Here is a 25,835-nt window from a genome sequence, read left to right on the forward strand (position 1 = left end):
GAAATTTATGATACCACTAACGGAAAACCTGCTTAAATCTATAGATGGATTTCTTTAATTTGCAAACCATCTTCTTTGCATCGTTTGAGATAAAATATTTTGGTTAGACCATATATATTGTCTCATCAATGTCACCATTAAAGAATGCAGTCTTTACATTCATCTGATGCAGTTCCAAATCATAATGAGCCACAAGTACCATCATAATCCTAAAAGAATCTTTCGTAGAAACTGGAGAAAAAGTCTCTATATAGTCAATGTCTTCCCTTTGAGTAAACCCTTTTGCAATGAGACATGTCTTATATCTTTTCATATTACATTTTGAATCCCTTTTGGTTTTAAATATCCATTTGCAACCAATGGGTTTCACACCTTCAGCTAATGGGACAAGATCCTACACGTCATTGTCTATCATAGATTTAATCTCCTCATACATTGCATCAATCCACTTTTGAGAGTTAGAACTTTGTGTGTCTTGATGAAAGATGATTGAATCATCTTCCCTTAGGCCAGTATCATCCTCATGTTTTTGTACAAAGACAATATAATCATATAAAATTGTCCTTTTTCTCTCTTTAGTGAATTTTCATTGTTCTTGAGGTGTTTTTTGAGGTTGTTGAGTTTGTACTCAAAGAGTAAAATCTTGCTTTTGAATAAAGAGATCTAAAGCATTGCCTTAATCTGGATTTGTAGGAACAATGTAGAGAATAGAAATCTGATCATCGTCATTTACAATTGTAGAAAGAGAAAGAAACTCTTCTTCAAAAGCAATGTCTTTTACCTTATCACTCTCCACAAACTCAGTACCCTCGAAGAAACAAGTGTTTCCTGTTTCAAAAAATGACTTATTCACAGAGTCATAAAACTTATAGCCCCTGCACCTTTTAGAATACCCAATAAAATAACAGTTAACCATTCTGGAATCCATTTTTTTTCATATGGCCTATAAGGCCTAACCTCAACTGGACATCCTCGATATGAAAATGCGTCATACTAGTTTTTTTGTCTATCTGTAATTCATATGGAATCTTGGTTACTGCTTTAGATGGTACCCTTTTTAATACATAAGTTGCATTCTTTAATACCTCTCCCAAGAGAAACTTTGGTAAGGTAGAATGAGAAATCATATTCCTTACCATATCTTTAAGGATCCTGTTTCGTCTCTCAATAATATCATTCATGCTAGAAGTGCCTGGCATGGTATACTGGAGGATGATCCTGCATTTCTCTAGGAATTTAGCAAAGGGCTTTGAACGTTGTTCACCTGATCCATCATATCTACTATAGTACTCACCACTACAGTCAGATCTGATGGCCTTAATTTTTTTGCCAAGTTGGTTTTCAATTTTAACCATGAAAGATTTGAACACATCCAAGGATTGAGACTTTTCATGAATTAAATATAAGTACCCATGACGATAATATTCATATATGAACGTAATAAAATATTATTGACTATTCCAAGAAGCCGTAGAGAATGACCCACATATATCTGTATGAATTAGTTCTAAGACATATGTTCTCTTTTCGGCACCAAACTTCTTTATGCTTGTTCGTTTCTCTTTTATACACTCAATACAAACCTGAAAATCGGTGAAATCAAGAGAATCAAGAATCCCACTTGATACAAGCTTTTCAATTCTTTGTTTAGAAATATGACATAAGCGCTTGTGTCATAATAAAGAAGATTTTTCATTTGTTAATTTTTATTTTGTACCACAATAACTTATATGCAAGGTTTCATTATACGAGGTCATAAACAAGAATAACCATATTTGTCTAAAGTGAAAATAGAAACCAAATTTTGCATAAAAGATGACACAATAAATGTTTCTTTCAAATCTAAATAGTTTTCAGTCTTTAAAATTAACCTTAATGTCCCTATTGCATCAACTTAAACTGATTTGTCATCACCTACATAAATGAATCTTTCAGCATCAATTGGTGATCGACAACTTAGGCAACCCTAAATAGACAAACTTATGTGAGTGATAACACCAAAATTCATCCACCAAGTGACTTCGAGCAAAGAACTTAAATTAACCTTAGAACAAACCAAAGTAAGGAGTGTATCTTTCTTTTCACGCCAAGCATGATATTTGGTACAATCCTTCTTCATATGACCTTTCTCTTTGCAAAAGAAATAACTCAACTTTGGATCCTGATGTCTTTTATGTTTCTTCTACGATTGAGGGTCCACTGTAGCTTCCTTAGTTCTTTTTTTTTTAAACTTATCCTTAGAGGCTACTACCAAATGAGTAATTCCTGTCTTCTCTTGCTTTTTTCTATCATCTTCTTGCACATAATGTGAAATGAGCTCATTAATAGTTTATTTATCCTTTTAGCAGTTATATCTGACCTTAAATTGACTCTATTATACAGGAAAATATATTAAAACTAAGTGCAAAAGTAAGTCCTCAGACAACTCTAACTTTAGTGCATTTAGTTTCGAAGCAAGATGAGATATTTTTATAATATACTCCTTAATGTTCCATTTACCTTTATACCTCATAAAAACAAGACTCAAAAGAAGAGTGCTTATCTCAACTTTTTTATTTTTAGCAAAATATTTTTTTATTTCTTCAAGGAAACCTTTGACATTAACCTCTTCGTACATAGTGTCTCTGGAGGATTCAGATATTGCACATTTCATGATCATGAGACTCATGCGATTACATCTATCCTACAGCTCAAAGTTTCTTTTATCCTCAGTAAAACTCTTATCCGTAAGAGCAGGTGGTCGATCCTCTCGTAGTGCAAGATCCAAATCTATACATTTGAGAACAATCATAACGTTTTCTTTCTACTTTTTAAAATTAGAACCACTCAAAACATAAATTGAATTAATATTTATAAATATCGAAGAAGCAGAAGTATTAACTGAATCAAGAAACTCACGATTGACATACATTTTCACATGCATTAACATAAAATAACATATTTAAATTGTCGTAAACCTCATCACAAGATACCCAGCACAACATTGACATTTAATCTTTAAACAAAAATGTCAATTTGTAAGTGGTACTCTTAATACAATAATCAAACATGAATAATTAATCTTGTCAAACAGCGAGCCTTTCTTTGGACCGACTCATTATTCACATAGAAAAGCATACATTTATCCTATATTTATTACTACAAATATGTATTTGAGTTCGTCCAAATAGTAATCTTCCTTTAAGCTGATCACTATTCGCATGAACCTTAAATACATAAACATCATAAGATTCCAAAATGAGCTAATCCACACAATAGAGGTTACTTTGTCAATATATTGTTTCAATCAATTCAATTTAGAATATCAGACCCTAATTCTAAAAGAAATACTAAGGTTCAAATATGTCAATACATGCATATAAACAAAAAGAAAATACAATCATAATCTATATAGGGCCAAAAAATAATTGAAGATGACCCTCCAAAGAAACCCATAGAGCATACATAATGCCCCTCAATTTACTAATAAAATCTTGATAAAAAAATATTTATTATTATGAGACGCTTACAAGGGTCAAATCGGGCCTGACCCATCACGGGTCAATCCCTAACACCACAGCTGGCACCAGGCCTAAGCTGACGAGTCAGGTCTGACCAGACCTGACCCGCAGGTCACACCAAGTCTGGAACAACACGAGTCTGGCCCACCCATCCAATCTGATTCGGTCCCCTTAACCTGATGGGGACCGAACCAAGTCAGCCTATAAGGCCTAACCCGGCCTGGCCTAACCCGGCCTGGCCCAACACGGGTCGACTGAATGGTGCCAAATTGGCCCAAAGCAGTTGGCCAAACTGACCCTGGCTTGGTCGGCTGAAGGCCAAATCAACCCTGCGCATCATGTGGCTGGATTGTCTCGGGTCGTCGGATCAATCGAAAGCTGAACCGGCCCTGGTAGACAGTAGTCTAAAACGAAGAGGCCTCCAGTTGCCGTCGAACCCAGATCGCACGACGATGGCCGAAGCCGGCCTACGAATCACTGCAGTGGCCAAACTTCTATAAGGTTGTTGGTTCTCGCCGGTCGATGACCAAACCGAATGATGTCTGCCACCGGCGAAGGACCAAACCAAAAAACTATCACCACCGACCTCGGGATGAAAACGGTGATTGCTAGCAACAAATTTGAATGGCCGTTGGACCCATAAACAATGGGTCTGGATGGACGTTCGCCCTCCCGCTGTCTGGCAATTAGAAGGAGGAGGACCCTCCGTCGCTCATCGTTCGACGATCCGTTGGAGGAGGAGGTCCCTCCTGACGTTCGGTAAATAGGGAGATAATTAGGGGGAGGGCCGATTCGTCTGACCATCTTAAAAGAAAATGGTGAACCTGCTTTTGCCGACGTCCGAAAGATTTGAATGACGGTGACTCATCGTCTTGTGTCGGATTTTTGAATGGGTAATTTCGCCCCTTTCCTATTGTCGATGAGCAAAAAAAGGGACGAAACCCTTTTTTCATTTGGCGATAAGGACAGTTCGTCCAGCTGAACGGAAGGGAGACCCCCCCCCCCCTTTCCGTCGTCCAATCAAAAGAAAAAAGGGGGAGGGCCGATTGGCCCTCCCACTTGTAGTTTTCAACAACCCAAAAAAAAAGTGAGGGGGGCGTACATCCCTCCCAACCTTACTGTCCGGTGATGCAAAGGGGAAAGGCCGAACGACCCTTCCACCCATTCGGGCGCAACCGAATGGCCCGAGGAGGGTCGAACAACCATCTTCTGCCTGCGTCCAGCCACCGATCATACCAGATTGGTGCCTTCAATGAGAAAACATAATATATACAATAAAATCGGATTTTTCAACGATTCAACGGGAACAAACCGCTCTGATACCAATTGTTGGATATTGAATTCACTAAAAAACTAAAATGACTGATGATCTTGTTCGCGCTAAATCGTTAAAATAAAAACAGAAACCAAATCTTAATACGAAAGTGTACCTGAATTCATTGGTGCTTCGACAGATGTTTGATGAATATGATCTTTCAGAACCTCCCTTGCCTTTCTCTAAACCTAATGAGAGAGGGACTGGTTTTTCTTGTTGTTGATGAGGAGCTTAAAGAGACGGCCACTATATAAGGTTTGAGGACCTTAACTGAAAGTCTTTTTCCAATTCAGCCCATCATAAAATTAAAAAAATATACAAAAAGACATAAGAAATCTCTTCAGGTACTTATGCCCAACCTAATTAGATCACATAAAAAGGCCTTAAACTTATGATTTATCATAGGCCCACACAATTTTCCTAACATCACAAACTCAACACATTTTGCTCGAGCTCATCCGAACCTTGGTTTGACTAGCCACGCTGGTAACACTTTGTGTTCAGTTCGTTCAGCTTCTTTGCCAGCATAGCCAGAATTAGCAATGACTAGATTTTGCTTCTTTGGTCAGTGCTAGAACTGAAACCGAACGATTGCATTCGAGATGCCATTGCTTTGCTACATCAGCAAGATGTATTTGCCGCACCAATTGCGAATGAATGGGCAACCGATGCCGGAAATGTCGCTGAGCGGAACATCGGCTTGATTGATCTTTCCAGCTTGGTTCTCTGGTGCATGGAGGTAAAAACGAACAATTTTTTGACCCTTGTAACAACAATAAGAGTTAAGATATGCCCATTAGTGATGGCACATATAGAACTGCTCTACATACAGTAAGCATTCAACCCCCCATCACAGTTTCGGTGTTAACACCACGGGTGGGGAGGGAGGATCAGGTGCAATGTGATTGCACACTTTTAGCATGCTGCTGCACCTGATCTCACCCACCATCTGCTGTTGGGCCCAACAGCAGATGGAGGGTGATGAGGTGCAGCAGCACGCTAAAAGCGTGCAATCACATTGCACCTGATCTCAATTCACAGGTGGGCAGTTATTTCTGTAGGGTTTGTTGTACTTCTTCATGTGGACACTTGGTAGCCTCTTAATACTAAGGACTGTTTAGAACTTGATCAGCTTTGTTTGATAGGAAATTGAGAAATCCACCAACAAATTTGAAAAGGAAGGCGATCATTTCTTCTCTGCATTGGATGAGCTCCCTGATGTTGGTCAAGCCAAGGCATGCACAATAAGATACTGCAAGGTGGGCTACATTGCAATGATCTAATGCACACTGCAACCACAGATCAAAGAATTGGCCAAGTCATTTAGGTGGGGTTCATTCCTTCCAGCATACCCAGATGACAGTGTCTTGCACGTCTGCTTCTGTTGTCAAAGCATCAGTTGAAAGCCGTGCCTATCATCAATCCATCGGATTCAAGGGTTACAGGCTTCCCTACACAGGTGAATTCTTTCTTTCAGTTCAAGCTCCTGAAACAGGGCCACGGTCAGTGTGCACCTCTTGGCCCACAACGGGAACCACAGCTGTGGTTTCTCCTCGTTATCAGAAAAAAATTGTCACACACACACACACACACACACACACACACACACACACACACACACACACACACACACACACACACACACACACACGTACTGGTGCGCACACGCACACACACACACATCATTGACTAATACATGATCATACATCCTTTTGAGTTTTAGAATGCAGTGGTGCAGTTGCTTCTGCAATGCATTGGACATTGGTTCGATCAAATTGCAGATAAATCTCTCTCAGAATTCAGGCAAGTCAAATGAGGTCTCATTTTGTTTCTCAAGGTTTAACCTTAGTTAAGGGGATAGCTTGATATAGCATGATCTTCCAATCAACGTACGATAATTAGTGAGAACTTGCAAGATAATGTATAGGAAAGTGTAATTAAGTTTCACACACACCATAATTGTCAATCAACTCATCATTTTTTCATAGGAAAATCTTGGTCGAAACTTGATGAAGATGAAGAGAGAAGTTCAGGAAAAGTTAACCTGAAGACATCTTCATACATTAATTGTCGAGAAAATCTGAAAAAAAGACAATATTGGAACCTCGTGAACAAGTTCAAATCAATGATTTTGAGAACCTCTCTTGGTTTTTTCTTCTCCTGAATAAAATCGGAAGAAATTCAAGTCAGGTATGTAGATTTGGATGCAGCTGTTTTTTCTTTTTTGGGGGGGATAGGGAGGTGGTATCATTGTGATATCTTTCATGAGTTATTTCAATAAAAACCGGTCAATTTCCTAAGAAATTTCTGATGTTATACACGCTTCTATATCTTGTAATTTTGAAAAAGAAAACAAAAGTGATAAACATCAGTAGGCCAATTATATGTCAAAAGAATTTCATTGCTTCAATTTCTATTTCCTTTCTTTTATTCAATGGGCTTCAGGTTTGAGAAAGGGGATTCTCTTGTTCACGTGTATGGAGACCAAAGCATTGCTGAGGCACTACACAGCTTGTGGGAAAATCCTATAAGCGGGATTCCTGTTCTTGATCGTGAATCCAAAAGCCTGATTGGCAGTGTGAGGAACACCGACATCCCACTTCTCCTGGATGAGAGTAGACTATTCAGTGGAAGAAAGTAAGTTTACAGCCATTTCATGAAGCAATTTAGGCTTGTAAATTTCCAAATACCATTTTTTTTTCTTTGGTGGGTGACAGGACAATGGCTATAAAGGAATTCATTCATTTTGATGCCATGAGAACTTGGTCACGCTCACCTCCAGTAGATCCAACGGAGAGAGACCTGGGTGCGCTTTTGTCTGCTGGAAGCTTGCATCTGAAAGGTGCTTGTCTGCCAAAGATGAACTTTGCAGTCTCTAACCAGAAAACAGACGCTGAAGCAAGCGATAGAAAGCCTGGTGCAATGCAGAAGTGACCGTAGCTTTTTGGTTGAGAGAGAAAAAGTTGCTGGTGTAATCACCCTTAGGGACATAATAATGCAGTTCTCCCCACCTGCTTTGCACGACATTGGGTGCCATGTTGAGAAGGGAAATATTGTTACTAATCATTGTTGAAGACTAACAGCATTCATTGACCTTCAAAAGCATAATATCACCAAGCAAAGGGATCTAAAGAAGATGTATGACATGAAAACAGCTCCTGCATAGTGATGTTTTTCATGTATTGGCATTTGCAGAGACCATGCTAGACTCTAATTTCCTAATAAACCAGTTCCATCTAGATCTGCATTAGCAAAGCTGGTACGTTTCCGAGTCTAGCAATTCGTATTCAAATGTTTTAGAGTTCCTTTAACAAAAGGCATAAGTGCAAAATGATTCATGATTTAGCAGAAAAATACAGCGGATCTCATGGTGCAATATGGAACATCAATCTCCACTTAACAAGATGAATCCATGTCCTGCAGATACGTTTTCCATCACAACTAGCAAACAACGGAATACGGAAATGGAGTACAGATGCAGTATCTTTGATACAGCAAGTTAAAAATTAAAGAAGCTGCTGAAAACCAATTGCTCGCATCTGGTGGAAGAATCATAGGAATATTCTGTACAAAGTATGAAAAATAGAACCTTTCCATCTTATTCCAAACGGCGATTAACCTTTTTGTACCATTTTCAAACCCATACAACAACTACCATTTTCAAACCCATAAAAATGAAATTTTTCTCTACCTAAAACGGTGGGGAAGTTACCTCTCATGCTTTTCACAAGATATGAAGATTTCAATTTTTAAGAAAAACTGCAAAACCCCAGGTAATGGTCACTTTCAGCAAGTACCCTAAAGTCCAACTCAATTTCAGCATTAACTGTTGAACATGATATTCTTCTCAATGTTCCTCGGTCTTCCACACAACTAAAGAGCCTCGGCTCCTGAACTCACATGGCCTGAAATTGGTTAGGGACTTCCCCATTAAGGCCATCGCCCCAAGGCTAGGGAACTTTTTACCTTGCATTTCAATTATGGACACCTTTGAGCAATCTGGCTCACAGGTAACCTCTGCAGAGACAGTTTGCATGCCTCGGGCTTTGGGAGATCGCCACCTCTGGATCCAAGGATTAGACGAGATATCCTTACTTTCCTTGATTTGCTCAGCAGCTGATTTACTCCATCTTGGCAAGGTCACCATCTCAACCAACTGCCGCTGCTGCTTCTGAATGTGCGCACTCCATAGTGGTTCAGAGTTCGAATTGAATCTACTGTAGTTCAGCACCTTGCTGAGAAGTTTAATCCTTTTATCTTCACAAGAAATATCTCCAACGATTGATCTCTTGGTGCCAAAAGCCTCTAAATGGCTATGCTTAAGACGTTTAACCGGTCTGCTGATTGGGTCTGATCCCGGATGGCTGAAATCTGACTGTGAAGTACCAGGGTGGTCTTCTGCATCCAAACTGTTTGTTCTTGATGCACATATTTCTTTCTTGTTTTCAGATCCATCATCACCTGAACACGAGGGCAAAAAGTCATTTCTGCTAGGAATCTTGGTCTCCATAATTCCACTTCCTGTTTCTTTGCCTGATAGAGTCATCCTTTCCGAAGGTTCACATGAAATCTCGGCTTTCAGACAGTCCTGTTGGTTCAGTAGAGATGATCAGTAGTATCATCAACCAATCATGTGGTTAAATCTTATTAATTATCTTAGCAGGACCACTACAAACAATTCAACTAGGCGATTTCTCAGTAGACAAGAAGCGATTCCATTTTGAGGAATCCGATGGCTCATCCCAATTCCTATTCACAAGTACTGCTTAACATTAGAGTTCAATTGAATATTCAACTTTTAACAACAGTTGTTGGATAATTACCACCTGCACAATGAATAGGATTTTACAGAAATGAGGCATTTGAAAATAAAAATTGCAGCATTAGAGGGACAGAAAGAAGACTTCAATTTGTTGTTTGGCTATCGAACAAAGATATGGTATGCCTGTAAATTTCATTATCAATGCAAAGTTGCAAACACATGCCAACACCAGAAAAGATGTTATAGTTGCTGATCTGACAATTTGATTTGAGGAAGAACATAAAGGAATAGGTTTACAAGATCTATCAAACAAAAATTTCTTGACAGCAACATGGTTCCATCTTCCACATAAAGAATCTCTCTCTCTTTTTGCAAAGTTCATAAGGGTTTTCACAAGTTTGGCAGCATGATGGGAAACAGGAAGCTAGATTTGAAACCACGATAATGTTACCAGCTTATTTTGAATTAAAACCCATGCTAGTTATATAATATAATCAAATTATTGCTAAATTTGACTATGCAAAAATTATATATGCAGAAATCCTAACATGATCATAGATGGTTGCGGGACATTAACCAAATAAAAAAACAAAATGCCATGTTTGAAGGTTCAAAGGCTTCTTCAAAACCACCATCAGCATCAACTTGTAGATGATGTTTTTGTTGTTGTTGTCAATGTTGTAATTATTGTACATATCGTATCGTAAGATACAGAAAAAAACATCTTAAAAGTCACAAAAAAAATAAAAAAACATAACAATTTAGAAAAATCATAAAATAAAATAGGAAAAAGAATCAAATTCAAGCATTATGAACAAGTATCTTAGATACAATTTAAATCAAATATACGTACTACTATAACAAGCAAAACGATATTGTAACAAACTAACAACTAGCAAAACAAAAGGTTTATTATTAAGAATCGCATTAGATAACAAAAAAAGAAAAAAGTTAAACAAACTATAACAACAATCATATAATTCAAAAATCAAATAAAATTTAAAAAATGTATAAAAAATAATAAAAAAAGACCACAAAGAGAATAAACACACTAAGCAAACTACAATATTAAGTAAACTTAATTAGGAAATAAATTGAGCAAGAATAAATATGTAACAAATTTTTTTATGACGAGAAATCCTCACCGAGAATCGGGTTACATAATGGGACCGCCCCCTACAAGGTAAACCTTGGGTGGGGTCACCGACACCCAAGCCCTTATAGAGCCCACTAGTTAAAGGCACACCCACACACCCGATGGGAATCGAACCTAGGACGAAGGGGTCAACACCTTCTTCCCAAGCCCACTGCCACTTGGGCACCCTGGGAGGGTGTGAATAAATATGCGATAGTTATCGAATATGAACACTATAAATAAATATGACGTTATAGCAATGTATCCATTACATGTAACAAGAGTCTGACATTAAACAGTAAAAAGTAACAAAATAATAATGTCATTTCATAAGTATAATGTCTTTCATTAATTATTTTCCCTAATTACAATAAGTTGAATAATGTGTGCTCTTCCATAATAAATACTTCTCTTCTTTACAATTTAAAAAGAAATTTCTATTTTTTTGTTCTCCTAGCTTATGAAATAAGTGAAAAGGACTCTACTAAAGCCTTATTTATGTAAAAAACTATCACTAAAAGTGAAAAGGATCCAAAATAAATTACTTGAAAATTTTCAACAAAAATGTGAAAAATAGCTGTGTCATACGATACGGTCTAATACACTGTGTTTTCTGATTTTTTTGGGGGAAAGGGAGGGGTATATTGTATCACATGGGCTAGCGGTACTAATGATACACCATATTTATGACACTGCTTCTTTTTCTTGTTGTTGTTATGCATGACACTGCAATTCAATCATCAGTCCAACTGTTTTACAGCATAAATCTTTCCACATTATAGCACAAATAATTCCGCAGGGTCTCAATCATACCTTATGGATTGTATTGGAGGTTGGACCTGCAAAACGTAAGGCATGAACTTATTACAAAGCTTCCTTATGGAGAATAAGCATTAGATACTTCGCCAAACATCAAAGTTTGTAAAACAAAACTGTAAGAGTACTAGGAGTCTAGGACATACCTTTATCAGAGTTCCTGGACAGCACAATGTTTAAAGCCAGTTGTTCTGAATCGGCAGATGATTCACTCTGCACATTACTGGAGCTAGTTTTGGAATGAACTAGACCTCCCATCTCTTCAGTACCATCAGCCCTTTTTCTGCACACAACATTTTTCTCTGAGATCAGTAGTGCAGGGCGTCGTTCAACGGAAGCTTCAGAACTACCAGTGTCAACACGAATCTCATTACTAGCACTAGACTTCGGAGAAGAAACTTTGTCTTGTTTAAAATCTGATCGCTCTTCTGCAATGCCATTTAAATTGTAACAAGAACCGTGCATGTCTTCATTCAGCAGATTGATCTTAGGAACTTTTATTGAAGACATGGTCCTTGTGTCTTTCTTATCACGGTGATGAGATGGAGACAAACCGACCATTCCAAGGAAAGCATTCCGGTCGCTCTCTACATCAACCGATGACCTTTGGATCAGTTGGTCTTCCTTTGAAAAGGTCACATCTGTCTTCTTTGTGAGCAGAAAACGATGAGTAGTTTTTGAAAATTTTGAGGGTTCCCCTACCTTATCAATAGTTGCACAAAACCTTAATGTCTCCATATCACGAATGGAGCACGTAGGCATCTTAGTTGAAGCAGTTCTGCCTGGTATTTCTACAAAATTGGCAGCCCCAGGTGTACATTGGCTGGTACCTTGTGAAAATTTCATACCAGAAAAGCTCTGTACAATCTTACTTTCACCTTCCATAAAGGTTGAAAAAAGAAAATCGCCAATCAAAGGACACGCGAATTTCTTCTCAATATCATTACTTCCACCATCCGCTGTTTCCACCATGTTCACTTTCTTTTCAGTATCAAGAAAAGTGAAACAGCTGTGGAAGTGACATTGCTTATTCTCACAGTAAGTTGAATGAGTATTAGTAATGTGTTCCTCATAGGTCTCTCGAGAGTTACGTTGCCTATTTTTGACTTTGCTACATCTACATGGCTGCGAACTTGACCCCTTAGATTCAAATGTTTCTAGTATTCCATGCATCGGACCATCTGAAGTTGATACAACAAACTTATCTCTGTCAAACTTTGAATTAAATAAACCATTGTTTTCATGGTTTAGTTTCAACACCTGATGGGGCTGATCGGACAGATCTTCAAGTCGGCCATTACATGTTTTAGCAACAAAGTCCACATCTTGCCCAATACATTCTCTCACTGCCAAAGGCCATGGCTTAGCATGACCTGCTGGAGTGTCACCAAAAGATGTGTCCCTTGCATGAGGTGAAGAAGATTCTCTAGGAGCAACTTCCAAATCAGTAGTCTTTTGAGAATCCTTGAGTATTTTATCAAATGAAAAGATAGGAGACGGAGTGGCAAATAGTCCAAAGTTTGCATGCGATGAAGAAGGGAAACACTGTGGAGACTGAATGGTCCATGTGCATATTTTCGGATGATCACCAAAATCACAAGGCTGTCTGAAGGTTGGTAACTCATTAATTACCACTGGTTTAGTTGGTGAGGGAAGACTCAAGGTTTTAGGACTCCTAGTCACAAGCCCACATAATTTGTCCATGCTCTTAGTCCTGTTGGACTCAGTAATTACCCTTTCGCCAGGCTGGAGAAGGCTCGGCATTACCTCCACATATTCCTGCCCATTTCTCTGTAAGTCCTTTTCGGGACCATTAAAATCTATTTCTAGACTTCCGAACTTACTATGATCTAGTCCTTGAGGCAGATTCTCCTCAGAAGCTTGCTTTGCGCTTACATTACGAATTGACAATTTTGAGTTACTCTGTGAAGCATGATCTTTGCTTGATCGCCTCCAATGAGCAAGCCAAGCGAACTGTGAAGGATGCATGGGTTCTCTAGCATTTGCATTATCAGACTTGTGAACCAACACATTGCTGGATACACAATTCTTTGCAGCACGGCCCGCCATTAAAAAGAGGACTTTAAGCACCTTAATTTACATATGACAACAATTGGTTATTTCTTGACTTCAGGAGTCCAGCATAGCACCCGAGCTATTTTGTGCTTCACCAACAGGAAACCTGGACGTGGTTTACAGAGTTCACAAATTGTGGTTTCCAGATGCATACCAGAGTTTTCACCAAAAAGACGAAGAAAAGTACCTCGAATTTCTTCCGACTTATCTCCCAGTTGACACAGTTCATGAAGGAGAAATGAGAACCAAATGGAAAAACCTTATGCACTCTGGAAACCAAGCTACTTATCACCTAAATTGATGCTGCTTTATGAATACTCGCACAGTTAACAGCACTCCCTGTAAGTGAGCAAAGAAACTGATCAAAAGAAGACATCAAGAAATCTTGCAACATGAAAAGATCAGTCACAATTCTCAAGCTTAGCATTAAGGTTATGTTTCTGTGCTACAGAAACCAGGAGGTTATCGCAGAAACGCATAGGGCCCCACCCCATTTTCTGCGCTAATGTTGTGGGCACATATGCTCTTTCCACGGCATGTGTTGCCACGGAGCCTTTGTCCACGGAACACAAGCATGCCCTAAATAGTACACTGGGAACAAGCAGTAAAAGAAGGCCTGAATCAAACATCCCTGGAAGCACTAAACAATCATCAAACAAGAATAAGAAGTCCCACAAAAAACAGTAAAATGAGAAGAGAAAGATCAGACGTGCACAGCAGATAACGCCACAACTGAAAGAAGCTAAAAGGAAACAAAGGCAACAGAGAACACGAATTCTTCCGAGCTTAGATCTTAAGCACAACAAGTAACTCGACCTAATCTCAAAAGATATTTCACCAATTTGTTGATACTTGATACCAAGACCATGTAAAAGCAAACATCCTGCAAGGATATAAATACTTCGATCCTCAATTGTAATGACAATGAGAAAAGAAAGGTAATAGCAACGGATATCGCAGATGAAGAATAGACTTCACCTCCGATATCAAAATTTCAGGAAAAATGTATGTCATAATGATTACATTAAGAATTTAAGATTCAGAGAATTTGGTTTTTATCATTCCTGTCTGCTATATTTTTCTTGTCCAACTCACGCCATTAAGGGTGTGTTTGGATTAAATTAGGTGGAATCTGAATCCAGTTCTTTCAAAATTCTCTTTTATCCTTTTTTTGGTAAAAGAATTTTGATGGAATTGGATTCCAAACAAGCAGTAAGGGTAATCAATTTACAAAACCAATCGTATCATTGTCAAAGCAACAAAGAAAAGAAAAGTAACTAAAAGAGCTGGACATTTAGCGTATGTTTGGTTGCATCTCATCTCATGTGTCCCATGAGATTTAGAAAAGGAATCTCATTTGAACAGTATTAAAAAACAATCAAAGATAAACAAACCTCATAAAAAGTGGGATTTAAAAAGTGACATTTGTGTGAGATTCAGTCAAGATCTTGGAAAAACACAACCAAAAGTATCCTTAAGCTCGGCCTCCCATAGAAAATCTCTCGTGATATCTAAATCTTCAGGGAAAATAAAATAAAATAAAAAGGAATAGAAGCTGACCAACCCAAGAGCTAAAAAAGGCATCCAGAAAAATCTGACGAAACCTACAAAGGAATCCACTCATCTGTTAGGGGTCACTCGCAAACCACCAAAGTGGACGGGAAGTCACGAATTCGAATCATACAGGTACGCACGCATCCATCCCTTCATGCGAGGCCGAGGCTGGGTGCACTCACTGGCGGGCAAAGGGGGACCTGGAGTTTTGCTTTTTAGGTCAAATGAACTCGGAAGTAGATCAAGTGATCTGCCAGAAAAGTGGTTTGGCATCCTCACCGTCCACAAGGGCCATGAGGTCATTGTGGATGAAGCAATGGACGGAAAGTGATTTGACAGATCACCTAATCTGCTATCGGGCTGAGGCCGCCGGTAGGATTAAAGCGGAACCGGAGATCCCCCTTCGTTAAAGATATCCCGACACCACCGGTCCAAAGGCAAGTTGATAGGAAAAGCGCTCCAGTTTTCATTATATATATATATATATATATATATATATATATATAGAGAGAGAGAGAGAGAGAGAGAGAGAGAGAGAGAGAGAGAGAGAGAGAGCAATACCTCGACATAGAGAAAAGAGAAGAGCTTCCCTGAAAACCAAACAAACACTCACAGTGCTACCGGAATTCAAAATACCTTGAGGGAAAAGAAAGTCAAAACATGGGAAACAGAGATAGCCTGGCCTGGAATTCAAGCAACAGATTGCCGGCGCCTCTAAATACACGGAGGCAACACACAGAGACATAGGAAACGTCAGAAAGACGTGGTCTTTGCGAGCTTTTGTCCGCTATCCTAACGGTCTTCAACCCTTTTCCCTTTTCCACTTTCCACCCTTTCTTATAAATTTATTATTTTTATTTTTACCTATAGCTACTTTACCTGATCTCCCTCTGTCTTCTGCCCTAATTCCTTCGCCCGCCCGCCCCGTCCGTCCTGTTTGGGGACAACCCCGCAATTTGGCCAACACGCGAAATACTTTCTATACCTAAGGGTTCCACTTATAAGCTCAAGCTTCCCACGTTTATTGAGGACATGTTGGTGCAAGGTTCGAATGTGTGGTTGAGAAGAAAATAATTTCGTCTAATGAAGGTTTCTAAAAAAGTTTAGGACATGAAAAATGTAATTTACTGTAGCTTTTTGTGAAACCTATCAACTCACAAGAGTATTTGTCCGGGCATCCCATGTTTGAAAGTACTCCTTCCTGGCTCTACGGCTGAAGCTAAGGGGAACCTTACCTTTCCTAGTGGACAATATGTAAAACCCAGAAAATTCAAGCATTTTTTTTTAAAAAAGAGAAATTGTTCTTCAAAACAAGAAATATTGTAATATTTAGAATGTTGCAGATCGAATAGTGCAGCAATTGAGATGGAGTGAAACCCGAAACCCAACTAAAATCGAATTGATTGGTAATAGAACCAGAGGGAGTAAAAGACTTGGCAAGATCCATGATTTCTCATGAAGAAATTGGAAGATCCAATGGTTAGGTGGTTCCAAACTGAAACAAAGATCCACTAGAAATCCATTTGCATATAAGGGAATTAGCGTGGACCATGAGTTCAACAAGAGGTGATGTGGGGAGGCGTATTACCGGGTTGTTAGACAACCTAAGTTCAAAACCCACTAACCACACTAACACAGACGTTTTATAGTGAAAACGTGGATTTCTGTTTTGATAAATCGCCTGACGTTTACAAGTAATTAAATATATTAATGATGTAGTAATTTGTAATAAAATAGAATGTAGTGTACTGATGGGGTTTGTTGCTTCTTTAGAAGAAGGACTCAAGTTTAAATCCTCTTGTGCTAAGATTTTTGCAAAAATACATGGTAATGATCATTTTTTTTTGTAACTCATCATAAATCTGATATTTAATGGAGGCATAGGTTTTCAAAGGCAATAGGCTGGCCGAAAATCCCAAAGAAGAAACCTAGCCAGAGCATGGACAGGGAAATCTAAGGAATTTGAAAAGAAAAACTTCCCTAATAAATTTTCTCATAAAAGCTAAGAAGGTGCAAAAGAGGAATGAAGTTTTGAAGGGTCACATTTATGGAAAGTAGGCTGAACTTTTTCATATTCATGAATTTTTGAAAAGAGAGAGTTAGAAGGCTACTAAATGGAGAGATTACCTTTACAAAAACACAGAGAGAAAGTATTATCCCCCCCCCCCTTTTCATCTTCCTCCTCTCTCTCCAGCCATTTTTGTCTCACTAGTGTGCTTGAACCATTTTTTCTTTTTCTTTCCCTGCTACCTTCGTGAAGAACAAGGCAAGAGGGCATGAGAATCAAGTGAATATGTTGAACCACTCTCGCATTTGAGTTTCAAATCTTCGAAAGAGGTAAGGGCACCACTTCTCTATACATGTGAATAGTTCCATGGGGCACGTAAGTGTGTATGACCCTGCGAATATATGTATCATAATACATATATTTCAGCAAACAACCATGGGAATATATATATATATATATAAACAAATTTACATATCTCTACAGATGTAAATTCAAATCCATGTATTAGCGTGGGTTGTGGTGTTTCTATATTTTTTATTTTCGAATCTTGCTTATAAAAAAAGGAAAAAGAAAAAAAATGTTGGTTATGGATTGTATGACGTTTTCTACATATTCTGTTCACCTTTTGATGATACACCCACCAACACGTTGGATTTTTTATTTATACTAACTATGTAAAGGCACATGTATCAGCATGTCTATGAATCAGGAAGACATTCCTCTATTATGTATTTAGACATATGAAAGATTATGTCTGACCTCTTGGATTACATGCACCATTTCAAAATGATCAAAAGATCAATACAACTTGCAGATAAATCTTATATTTTTTCCATTTCGTTTCTAAGTATATGGGAGCATGAGCGTGATTTCTAGGTTGCATACATCTCATGTAGATTGAAAACAAAGACTCAACATATAAATGCAAAAATAGATTATCTACGTCACATTCCTTTTATGTATGAAAACAGATGATTGACGACTTGATGAGCAACCCCATTTTCTTTATGATAAGAAGTTTTGACTCTACCCTAATTATGCATGCATGTGCTATATTGACTATTCAAGTACTCAAAATTTCAATGGTGAATGGCCATATGGGTGAATCTGTGATTGTACACCGGGTTAGAAACATGAACAAAAAAATTTGTTGGATGTAGGTCTATATCACAGATTTAAATCATCTTGGCCTTTGCATATGCGAAATTCATACTTTAGAATATGTAGGTCTACTATAACTTAAATCTGCCATTGTATTCGTGAATGCAATTTGGTTATACGTGTGAATATGTGATTGCACGCAGGGTTATAAAAAAAAATGTTGGATGTAGGGTTGTATCACAGATTTAAATCATCTCAGCCTTTCCATATGCAAAAGTCACACTTCAACATATGTAGGCTTGCTATAACATGAATCTGTCATTGGATTTGTGAATGCAGTTTAGCTATACGTGAGAATTAGTGATTGCACACAGGGTTATGAACATAAACAAAAAAAAATATTGAATGTAGGTATGTATCATAGATTTTAAATGCACAAGAACAGGTGTGGATCACTCAATAGATACAATGGTTAATTGCATCATCTACTTGTTTATGCATCAACATTGGATATACGAAATGATGGGTTAAATCCTCTGATTAAGCCCGTATTTATGCCTCGATGGTATGCCTCGGGTTGGTACAATGCATAATGATAAATTAAGTAAATAGTCTACACTCTCTCATTCATGCATATAAATGCATAAAAAGGGACAAGATGATTCCACCTACTTGATAACCGATTGTATGGAGCAGTTTTGCTTTGATTTTCAGGTGGTTTGGTGCCAGCCGAACCAACTGGTTCATGCTACTATATATGCTTGGCATGATAGCAGTTGTTGCCTCATTGTGGTGCGCATGTATAAGCAGTTGCTCTTCACTATATATATAATTATACATAATGGTTAATTGCATATGGTGCATTGGGTGGGCGATGTGCATTCACTAAGATCACCGAGTGAGTTAATTGACTATAGAAATCTCTTGTGGAGCAATGACTCGCACAAATGAACAAACAAACTTGAAATATATGCACATATAATCTATATTGCAGGACACTAGGTATACCTAAAAGAAGGTATATGTTACCGGTTTTCTAAGGTTCTGGGTAGACTTGTGACATGGTGTATGTTACCATACCCATGTTCTACCTTAGAGAGAGTAGATGGTACAAACACCGTGGGACACTTATGTTTTGTGAGAGCGAGGCGTCTCACCCGGTCCTCAGTTCCCGGAGTTAGGGAAGACAGTACTATCAATACATCCTAGGTGGTAAATTCAAGTCTTCTGCAAAAATTACTAAGGTGCATCCTAATTTTTAGTCTTTTCCATTGGGGAATACTCTATCGGTCTTGAACTATTCTCCTTTGGATATCCGTATGGCTAGTACACGAAGTATTACTTGAAATTGTATAATAGACCCTCGTGTGGTCTCGGTCCGCTACGATGGCGAATGTCTATGCGTATCCACCGAGTAATTAACAAGAACATAGTCATTTCACTTTCATTTGTCAAAAAAAAAAAACTGTATGTTTCAAATATTGAAATTATGAATATTTTTCTGAGTTGCATAATTCTATGTTGTTCTTCCTTACAGTATAACATTATAAATTCTATTTTGGTATTTCATGACTAGTGTAGGATTCTTTTGAAATTAGTCATTTCCTTGTTATTAAACAACTATGATACACATATATTTGTTCGCGTGGCACTGATCACATATATATTGATTTTGTGCTTCTTACTCAGGCAAAGAAATAGTCTGATTTTTTTATGGTTTACTATTTTCAGGTAGTGAATAAAAGAATTCATCCGAGTCATTGCGGATCGCTGTGGGCGAAGTCATGAGACTATATTTCTAATAATGTCATGTGGAACGATAATTTATTTCTTTATTGTAATAAGGTCGGTTAAAGCTTTTATGGATTATAAATATCTTTTAAGTTCCTGTAAACTGTTCATCTATTTGATCGATTTTTTTAAATATTCTGATTATGCTAGTATATATATATATCATAAAATTTTGAGTTAAATATTTGAGCCGTTACACGAGGAAAAAGAGAGAAGGGGAGACATATCCCATTGTTTGTGACCAGTTAAACTTTTGGTTGATTAAGATCCTTGATCCTTAAGAGGTGAAAGTTTGCAATCAAATTGAAGGGCGGTTCTAGCGAAAGCACCGGAGAAAAACACGAAAATCTCCTCTCACTGTTGATGCCAAGTGTAACATTATCGGATTCTCATTAATGTCTTACAAAGTCCTCGATTTTTTATTTTATTACGGCCAGCTCCTCCTTTTGGGGATCTTTCGTGGGCGATATTTTGTTTTATTACCGAGGGCCCATCGAGAAGGTTATTTAAGCTATGGCAATGGGCCATGTATGGACAACTCAGAGTGGCCTGTGAGATATTTATGTACAAGTTTGTTACCACCGACTGCTAGGGACATTTACGTCCGAATAAGTTCTCAGTCTTTCTTTTGGGGCAATTTACAAAAACCTGATATTCTATTTACTAAAATTCTTTTTTTTACCTTTCAGTTATTACATTTTTTTGTTTTTGAAGGGGCCAAGCTGGGGTTAAGCGGAGCCACTCCCCCCTCCCCATGTGACAGAAGAGGGATTCCATCATGGGCTTGACACAGGACACATGTGACACACTCACTTTCTGTGACCCAAAGTTCTTTTCCTTCTTCTTGAATGTAGCTGCCAATGTGGAACATATGTTACATTTTAAGGGCCGGAAGTTAAGTTTATATCGAGGATAATTAGGGATGCAAATTGGGTCCGATTCAAGATGGAGGTTTTGTAATTTTTAGCAGTTCAAGATCCAATTTATATCCGAATCCTCATGTTTTTAGCTGTTTCAGTTTGCATAACCTACAAGCGCTCCTGGCTAGGTGGGCTATGTTTAAAGGATTGGGGTTGAATGATGTCGGGTCCCTCGCATTAAAGCTAAATTGTGTAAAGTGATTTAAACATTGCTTTCTGCCCTACATTCTTGATAAGAACACGAATACCCCTAATTTTTAATTTTGCACCAATCTTTCGGACATCAACTTTAATAGGTGATGTTTATTGGTAAGTGATAGGTCCACGCTTTGATGGCAGCCTGTATTATTATTATTATTATTATTAATAAAAAATTTTTTTTTGTTGAAGGAAGATGGCAGCTTGTATTCTCATGGACACCATTATTCGGCTTGAACTCTAAGATCACTTTTTTTTTTCTTTCTATATAACAAAAAAGGAAAAACCATCTCGCTCACCGAAATCCCCTTTGCCTCCACATCTTTGTGTTTTAAGCTAGTGATATACATGAGTTGTCTTTACCAAATGGGTGGAGCTCTTGTTGGCAACTCTAAGATCACTTATAAAAAAAAATGAAAAAAATATTTATGAATGATTATATATAACTAGGCCAAAGAAAGCAAAGCCCCACCACATTATTAATGCAAGCTCCATTTTTTTTTTTAATACGAGGCTTTTGATAACGGGGCAGACACTACATGCAATCAATTGGTAAGGCCCATACACTTTATAAGTGAGTTCTCGGTCCCGAACACTCGGTCTGCTCCGGTTGAGGTGACTCTCTCTCCTGCTCACCAGCTTCCATACGTGACAATTAGGGGAAAAACTTCTCCGCCTAAAGAGATGTTGTATAAACGGTGATGAGAATTTTTACAACTTCCATGATTTTTGTTGGAAAAGTTTCGCTACTTCCAAAAAGTGTCCTAAGAAAGAAAGAAGAAAAGGATGGATTAGGCCAAGTGGGTCCCAAAAGTAGGTTTTGACAAGGCAAGTAAGGGGCCTCTTCCTTCAGCTTTTCCTAAGATCACTCTTGGGAGGTTGTGCACTAGTTTGGACGTGTCTTGGGTCCACCTAATCCTTATCTTGTTCCGTTCCCCAAATTGGGGATACGGATTGGGACAAAACCCATTCCCATCCCATATGGCTCAGCCTTAACCTCACGGCAAATGAGAATCAGATAGCTGGATGGTTAGGTTGCACTATCATAACTCAAAGAGGTTATGATAAATCGGAAAATGGGAGCAAAATCTAGACCAGGTTAAGCTGGGCCTCACTGATACAGTATACGACTCTCTCGACCAAAACTCCGCATGTCAGATACCTGACCCATTACGACTGTGCACCCAAAATCCGCAACATGCACTCAGTTTTGGTTTATAACTCATCGAGAAAATGGGAGCTGCTGTACAATTTCAGTGCATTTGACATATGAACTTGGGTCAAGTTGGATTGGATATGCGATAAAAATCATAGCTCAAACTCGGTTGGACAAAATTATTCAGATCCATGCAAACAATATTCGGGGCTATATTTTTAAGCTCGTATCCAAAAGTTTGGATTCGGGTAGGGCTGCCATGCCTATATGGCCAGTTTGTTTACCAAATATCTGGTCCTCAATTTACCAAATTTTTATGACACAATTTTTTATTTATTTATTAAAGACCATGATTCATCAAAGCATGTTTCTTAGTTCAAGATCTAGAGAGAGAAGCATACCCATTCATCAAGTCCAATTAAGCAGATAACATTTTTAGTAGATAGTTTCGTACCATCATTTTTTTTCAACAAAGAAAGCTGGGGTTAGGTAGACCCCCCACCAGTTATACAACTATCCCATAGGGATTGGAACTTGCAACGTCCCAACACAAGGTGACGTGCACTAACCGCTCCTGCCATACAAGCGGAGCCCCCGTTGGGGGTTTCATACCATCAATTAGTATATCAACCTTTGCCCTACAATTATACAAACCAATCTGAAAGTGTAGTGGAGTTCAACCGTGGCTCAAGGAATAACCAGATAATTAATGCAACCAATCAATTGATGAGCTTGACTCACATCTCCTGATTATTTTCTTTCATTCAAATTAATAATAACATATTCTTTGTACAATCTCTGTCTCAAAGATGTGGTTGATTGGAAATTAAGCTTACCCGGCACTTGCCTGTCCATTTGAAGAGTCGTTCAAGGACAAGTTGCAACGATCATGGTGTGTATGGTCCCCTCTGTGCTACTAGCATTATCTTTCTTATATAGGCTCTCTTTTTTTCTTTAGGAAAATGACTTTTGTTGGGGGAAACGTGAAGCAAGCGGGTCTGTGAGAAAGTGGTCATCCCACGTGGCACCATGTTTTTTCATGAGTTGCCATTTTCTCATAAAACCAGAGGAGGGCGGGAAACCCTTCCTGAGGAAAATATAGGGCTGGCAAATAAGCCATGCCGCTCGTGGCTCTCGGCTCAAATTGGGCCCGTAAAGAGCTCGTTCGAACTTGTAAAATATACTCAGTAAGCTGAATATGAATAATAGGTACTAGGCTAGACTCAACTCATATTAGCTCATTAAATATAAAAAACACATATTTTAGATATATTTTATATGTATTTTTTTGTAATCTTATTTTTTCCAGCTCTAAACCAATGTATATTTAATTTCTATAAACAATCCAGCTCAAACTCAGTTTGTTTTACTCGAAACCCACTATGAGTTTGAGCTCGGTTTGGCTCGCTACAAGAATCAGCTTAAGCATGAACACTGCAACCTCAGCGCCTTCAGCTCGTTTACCACACATATAATTGATGGATTAGTATACATTCAGAGCAGATGCCCACAAGAGCCTGCTCATCTGGTAGCGAGACTTGTGAATGTCACTAAGTTGACGATGACATCATAAGTTATAACCCATGGGTAGCATCCCTTACTGTCGAAGCTCAGAGTAATCCCCAGTTGGCAGGAATGATCCGGAGGGTTTCGCCAATTGAAGGTCAGCCAATGTGACAAATGATGGAGGGTTTTAACTCTTTGGTATATATATATATATATATATATATATATATATATATATATATATATATATATATATATATATATATATATATATATATATATATATATATATATATATATATATATATAAGAGAGAGAGAGAGAGGTGCCTGACGTTTTTTTGTAAAAATCTGATCATAAAAATGTGATCTACATGCTTGATTTTGTGGGAATCAACTTTTGAATGGTCTTATTTCACATTATGTTGAATTTTCGTATCGATTTGTAATATATTATGCGATATGTATATCGATTTGTAAGATATTATGTGTTTTGTAGTGTAGATTTATAAGCTATCATGCTGAATTATCGTATCGATTTGTAATATATTATGTGATATGTATATCTATTTGTAAGATATTATGTGTTTTCTAGTATAGATTTGTAAGATATTTGTAGTATGATTTTAAAACATATGTGTGCGGAAATACCTTGTTGTGCGCTTGCGGTGGCGATTTGCGTATTCAAATCGTTGCACATTTAGCGATTTCTATTGAAATCGCTTTACAGTATCATAGATATAATTAAATCGTTGTCACGTGAATCACTATCGTCAACACACATATACGATAAATTATTTCTTTTATTGGTATGGTAAATAACAACTCGATATATAGTATAAGAAAATAACAGATCACTGTTGCTTTTATACTGTGATCCATTCAATTGTTTCTTTGACTTGCTTAACTAATCAGTATCCATTGTTATATGCATCTTGAGTAAATCGTAGTAAACATATAAGCTGGCTAATGCAAATTGATATCTTGCTTATGACAGTGGTGAGCTTATCATCTGGTTGCAGTGAAGATGATGTATCTCAATCATTGAAAAGTTATGGAGAAGTGGACATTTGTACTAATGACACACCTGAAGAAGTGAACATGTGCACTAATGATGCACATGATAAGAATGGTGCAAACATTGGATTCACTGTTAACTTGAATATTTCAGCAGAAAAAATGCAATTCGATAATGAGGTAGACGATCATGACAATACACTTGATAAAGGTGCAGGCACTGGGAATGTACATGATAGTACACTTGAATCTGTTTCCATAGAAGGAATGCAATTTAATAATAAGGAAGCTTCATATAAATTTTACAATGATTATATATGCCTTAAAACTTGGCTTCAGTGTTAGAAGGTATTCTTGGTAAAAAAATGCACAGGGTGTCCTGGTGAGAAAGACATATGTTTGTTCTAAGGAAGGTTGTAAGAAGTCAAGTGGAAATCTAACAAGGAGCAAGCCAGATTCAAGATGTGGTTGTCCAACGAAAATGGTGTTAAGAAAACTTTCGAATGAGAAATACATAGTTCGTACTTTAATCAGTGATCATAACCATGAATTAGCAGCTTCATTTATGACTCCTATGTTAAGGTCACATCGTAAAGTAATTGAAGCGCACACTGCAATTGCATAAATAACTGATAGCATCGGCATTGCACCAAGGATAATATACAATTTATGCACGCACATAGATAGTGGTCGTGAGAATATGCCATTCACGCCTATGGATCTAAGAAACCACTTGAGAAAGAAGATGACAGATAACATGAAGAATGAAGGAATATTTTGTTTGGTTGATTACTTACAAAAGAAATCAAACAATGACTCTGGTTTCTTTAGTGCAATGCAACTGGATGAAGATGGATATGCTGTGAATATGTTTTGGGCAGATTCAAAGTTAAGAGTAGATTATGAATGCTTCAATGATGTGCTTGTTTTTTATACGACAATGAAGATTAATACTGAACAGTGGCCATTTGCGCAGTTTGT

The 25,835-nt window shown here is 37.8% G+C and overlaps 2 protein-coding genes across 4 annotated transcripts; one reads left to right on the top strand and one right to left on the bottom strand.

Annotated features, from left to right (window-relative positions):
- Positions 1–4,156: 4,156 nt before the first annotated feature.
- On the top strand, positions 4,157–7,749 carry LOC149832321 (uncharacterized). The gene is made up of 6 exons (XM_090013220.1): positions 4,157–4,259; positions 5,385–5,554; positions 5,961–6,050; positions 6,163–6,317; positions 7,261–7,452; positions 7,533–7,749. The coding sequence occupies exons 1-6, from the start codon at positions 4,157–4,159 to the stop codon at positions 7,747–7,749; spliced, it is 927 nt and encodes a 308-aa protein (XP_089869346.1).
- On the bottom strand, positions 7,494–15,852 carry LOC149832322 (uncharacterized). Of its 3 annotated transcripts, XR_016433099.1 has the most exons (6): positions 14,094–14,223; positions 13,792–13,943; positions 11,675–13,710; positions 11,526–11,551; positions 8,528–9,403; positions 7,494–7,826 (listed from the first exon to the last, which is right to left on the bottom strand). XR_016433099.1 is itself a non-coding variant. In XM_090012423.1 (5 exons), exons 3-5 carry the CDS (start codon positions 13,596–13,598, stop codon positions 8,663–8,665), a joined length of 2,691 nt encoding a protein of 896 aa, XP_089868549.1. In that variant the 5' UTR covers positions 13,599–13,710; positions 13,792–13,943; positions 15,720–15,852; the 3' UTR covers positions 8,191–8,662. The 3 variants fall into 3 exon arrangements, 2 of the variants coding, with proteins under 2 accessions (XP_089868549.1, XP_089868548.1); XM_090012423.1 differs by lacking the exons at positions 7,494–7,826; positions 14,094–14,223 and adding an exon at positions 15,720–15,852 and having other exon boundaries at positions 8,191–9,403; XM_090012422.1 differs by lacking the exon at positions 7,494–7,826 and having other exon boundaries at positions 8,191–9,403.
- Positions 15,853–25,835: the final 9,983 nt, after the last annotated feature.

This window comes from Nuphar pumila, chromosome 7, assembly GCF_984573655.1.
Source record: "Nuphar pumila chromosome 7, dmNupPumi1.hap1.1, whole genome shotgun sequence".
NCBI lineage: Eukaryota > Viridiplantae > Streptophyta > Magnoliopsida > Nymphaeales > Nymphaeaceae > Nuphar > Nuphar pumila.